At 34.9% G+C, this 4,187-nt stretch overlaps 1 protein-coding gene across 1 annotated transcript; it reads left to right on the top strand.

The window, feature by feature from the left end:
• Positions 1-260: 260 nt before the first annotated feature.
• On the top strand, positions 261-2,792 carry LOC115967764 (SKP1-like protein 1A). The gene is made up of 2 exons (XM_031086899.1): positions 261-748; positions 2,285-2,792. Exons 1-2 carry the CDS (start codon positions 389-391, stop codon positions 2,456-2,458), a joined length of 534 nt encoding a protein of 177 aa, XP_030942759.1. The 5' UTR covers positions 261-388; the 3' UTR covers positions 2,459-2,792.
• The last annotated feature ends 1,395 nt before the right edge of the window (positions 2,793-4,187 follow it).

Raw genomic sequence — 4,187 nt, 5'->3', positions numbered from 1 at the left:
CATGCTGCACTTTTAAAAAGCACAACTTTTTCAATATGCAAAACCAAACTCACCTGAGAACCCTTAAAATAATACAATTTTTAAAAACCCTATCCTACACACGCGCGCGCGCGCGCGCACACACAAGAGGACAAAGGATTAGTGGAGTACTAACTTAACTATTAAGTTCGCAACAGCCTTCTGTAGCCCAAAAAAAAAAAAAAAAAGTTCACAACAGCTTTCTCAGAAAAAAAAAGGAAAGGATAAAGTACACAACACAAAAACCACGCCGCCTCAGTTTCTTAAGCCCCACGCCTCCTTTATAAATACTGTCCTTCACTCTTTCACCTTCTCATCCCAGTACTACAGCTCTCTAGCTCTCTCTCTCTCTCTCTCTGTGAAAACAACAATGGCGTCGTCTTCAACAAGCGTGGTGGTGAGTAACAAGGAGAAGGAGAACACGAAGAAGGTGATCCTGAAAAGCTCAGACGGCGAGTCCTTTGAGGTGGACGAGAGCGTGGCTACGGAGTCACAGACCATAAAGCACATAATCGAAGATGGCTGCGCCGACAATGAGATACCATTACCAAACGTCACGAGTGGCATTCTTTCACGGGTCATCGAGTACTGCAAGAAGCACAAAGAGGCTGCTGGCGAGTCTGAGCCCTCTGTGACCCCTTACACTTCCAACAGTACCACCGACCCACTCGCTGAATGGGACACTGAGTTCGTCAAGGTTGATCAGAACACTCTCTTCGACCTCATTCTGGTCCGTACTACACCTTTCGTTCCTTTTTCAAAGTACCCTTTTGGCGATTCTTTCTGCTTTATTTTACTGCTTTCATTGATTGTTTGTGTTGTGAATTTTTTTTGGTTTGTTAATAGTTTAATATATATTTTTTAAAAGTTTCTTTCTTGAGTTTCTGTTTGGATCTTGAGAAAACAAGAGGGTGACAAGGAAAAAAGATTGGAACTTTACCCATTACTAGCTCTTTTACCTATCAGCAAGGAAGAAAAAAAGATTGGAACTTTGAGTACAGTTATGTTTAGTTTTTTGTTTTGGGGTTTTCAATGAGCAGAATTTTTCTTTTGCCCTTCATTATGCTTTAGTCCTTGGGCTTGTTAAGCAATTTTTGTTCTTGTTGTTGTTTTTTTTTTAAAAAAAAAGGATTTTTGTTCCGGATCTCTGTTTGGATGCTGAGAAAACAGGAGGGTGAAATAGAAAAAGACAGGAAATTTGAGTCCTGTTATGTTATACTTTTCAAATGAAAAGGGTTTTTTTTTTTGGGTTTTCAATGGGCTGATTGATATATTGCCCTTCATTTTTTTTACTGTTTTTCTTTGATTAGTATGTGTCTTTTTTTGTGGGGTTATGCATTGAATGGATATTTTTTTTTACTATAGTAATAATTCTTTTTCTTTTTTTTTTAAATCACTAATAATGTGTTTTGATGCTGAGAAAACAAGTTAAAATGGTGAATGTTCTGTTTGTTGATATGTTGATTATCTTGAGCTCTGCCTCTACCTCTTCCATCTTTTTTCTATGTTATTAAGTTGTGTTCTGCATATATATGTTATGGGATTATGTTGTCAGTCCTGTTGTAAATGATTTTGTTGTGTTATGGTTGTTTCATGAATTGTTTGCTTGGTTGTGGAGATTCAATATAGTTGGGTTTGTTGGTTTAGGTATTGTTCAGCTCATGGTTATTTTGTTATAAATAGTGAATCAAATGAACATTGATTGAGAGGTAGAAGTTCTGTAAATTGTTGTTCCTAGATGTCATTTTAAATCCAAAAGATTGTTTGCTACAATGGGTAGCAGTTTGATAGTGATATCAGTGCTATTTGCTTTTGGTTTTAAACTTTTAATATGTATGATTACTTCTTGGGTATCAAAGGAATTTAGTTTTATGATGAGAAAATATGTTCTCTCAGCTCTTGATTGTTGACAAATTGTACTTAGAACCTTGAAGCTAAACTGATTACACTTTACTGTCATTGCTACTTGCTATGTAGTCATGCATCCATGTCGTAAAAAACTGAGCAAGCAATGTATGATGCCTGGTTTTATAAAAATGGCTACTATAGGATTATAACCTAGAATTTCTTGTATTTTTTATGCTGTGATGCAGGTTTTGCTTTAGCAACTTTTGGTATTTGTGGTGTGCATGCCCTTAGTAGGACGTTGTATTGACCAGTTTCATTTACGTTCACTCGTTTATAAGACATTATTATAATTTTCTCTAAATTTGTATTCATTGTCTTACTTGGAGGATTGGTGTTCCTATTGTTCCAAAATTTTTAGGCGGCCAACTATTTGAACATTAAGGGGCTGTTGGACTTGACTTGCAAGACTGTGGCAGACATGATGAAGGGAAAGACTCCAGAAGAGATTCGCGAGACATTCCACATCAAGAATGATTACACTCCAGAAGAAGAAGCAGAGGTTCGGAAGGAGAACCAATGGGCATTTGAGTGATATATAGAATTGCCCTTCCATCAAGGAATTCTGATACAATGATAGGGTTTGGTTTTGGTTTTATATATATATAAATGATAAAAGAAGAGTAGAAGGGTTTGGTTTTGGTTTTGTCTCAACTCTCAAGTAGTAATAGGCTGAGGACATTAGGATGGGGAAATATTTTTGGTACAAAGCACATACAACTGGTCCTTGCATCGAGAATCACTCAGGCCAATTATTTTATGTTCTATGCTTTGGTGCGTTGTCTTAATCCTGCAAAATTTTCAGCATTCTCTTAGCCTGTACATGAACAAAAAGATTGAAATTTTGGATTAAAAACTAAACCTGGAATCTTTTGCACAACGTTTAGCCGATTCTTACCTTTACCAAGTCAATGCACTTAAATGCTCTTTATATCCTGGTTAGCTAATATAAAATTATTCACGGGTTCAGGTTTTACGATCATTGTTGTAGACACAACTGCAGAAATAAATAACGGAAGCAATGTTAACCAACCCATGATAGCTAAATAATATGAACTTGAAGCTTACAATAACCAAGAAAAAAGAAGTTGTAACCATATTAAGAGACAAGCCCCCTTTCGTTAGACAGATCACAGAAACTGGAATGGAAGCCATGAACACCAATGACACCTCTAACATCTTTGATGTCCCATGGGTTGTCATGAACGGGTTGCCTTACCAAAAGACGGCCCCTGTACATTCATTCAATAGCCGAAGTTCAAAAAAAAAAATCAATATCAGATATAACCAGAAAATTCCATGTTCTTTCAAACAATCGCCCTTACAATAATTAGCTGAACAAAGACCACAATAAAGAAGAAATGAAAAGGTTTAAGTTTTCAGTATAACAAATTTCAACAGCTTCATTCACTACTTTTCTTAATGTTGACCATATATCTTCTTTCATCCGAGGCCGGTTGACCATAACAATCAAGTGAAAAGGGGAAAAATCATAATAACAATGGTCATTTTTAGAGCCCCCAAGGGCTATTGGCAGAAAGTATATGATCCAAAAGACCCTATATCTGATGGCATTGTAAAATCAAAAGATTCAAAACCCAACATACACATAAAATCATTTCTATAGGTGCCTTTTTTTTCCCAACATTAATAAGGTCATAATTGGCAGCTATCTTTTTCCTACACCATTAGTTAATTCTCAAGCATTAAAACTCTGAGAGGATCACATAAGCATGCATCCAATACAACTTACAAATAAAGTACCAAATAAATCAAGTATATTTTACAAGGCCAGTGAGCTGAACCACAGGCATGAATCAACATGAAACACTATTATCCTTTCTTTTTCTTTTTTTCTTTTTTTCTTTTTTTATTATAATGAGCATATAAAGGGATTTAGGATTTTTAATTTTTTTATATTTTTTAAAAAGCCAAATACTAAACTAAAACGCATAGTCAATAAGTTCATTACCCAAAATTTAAAAATAATAATATAAAAAATATATACTACATTCAGAATAAAGAGAAAAAGAACAAAGAAGAAAAATAAAATATTAGTTTTAGCCAACCACCTGATAAACAATAACAATAGAGACAAGAAAAACATTTTCTAGCACTAGAAAGAAAGTAAACAGATAGACTAAGAAATATGCTACACTAAAAAAAAAAGGAGAATCAATAACCTGGATGAGAGAATACGGTTTAGTGTATCATAATCAATCTGTGGTAGAATAGCAGTGCACTAAAGTACACTTAACTACATT

The sequence above is a fragment of the Quercus lobata genome, chromosome 11, assembly GCF_001633185.2.
Source record: "Quercus lobata isolate SW786 chromosome 11, ValleyOak3.0 Primary Assembly, whole genome shotgun sequence".
Taxonomy (NCBI): Eukaryota; Viridiplantae; Streptophyta; class Magnoliopsida; order Fagales; family Fagaceae; genus Quercus; species Quercus lobata.
The sequence above is the reverse complement of the archived record's forward strand: the minus strand, read 5'-3'. Positions and strand labels throughout refer to the sequence as shown.

Excerpts from the sequence above, each read along its gene's own strand:
- LOC115967764 (XM_031086899.1), top strand. The coding sequence starts at position 389 with ATGGCGTCGTCTTCAACAAGCGTGGTGGTGAGTAACAAGGAGAAGGAG. Across the intron at positions 749-2,284 it reads CTCTCTTCGACCTCATTCTG|GCGGCCAACTATTTGAACAT; the intron begins GTCCGTACTACA and ends CAAAATTTTTAG.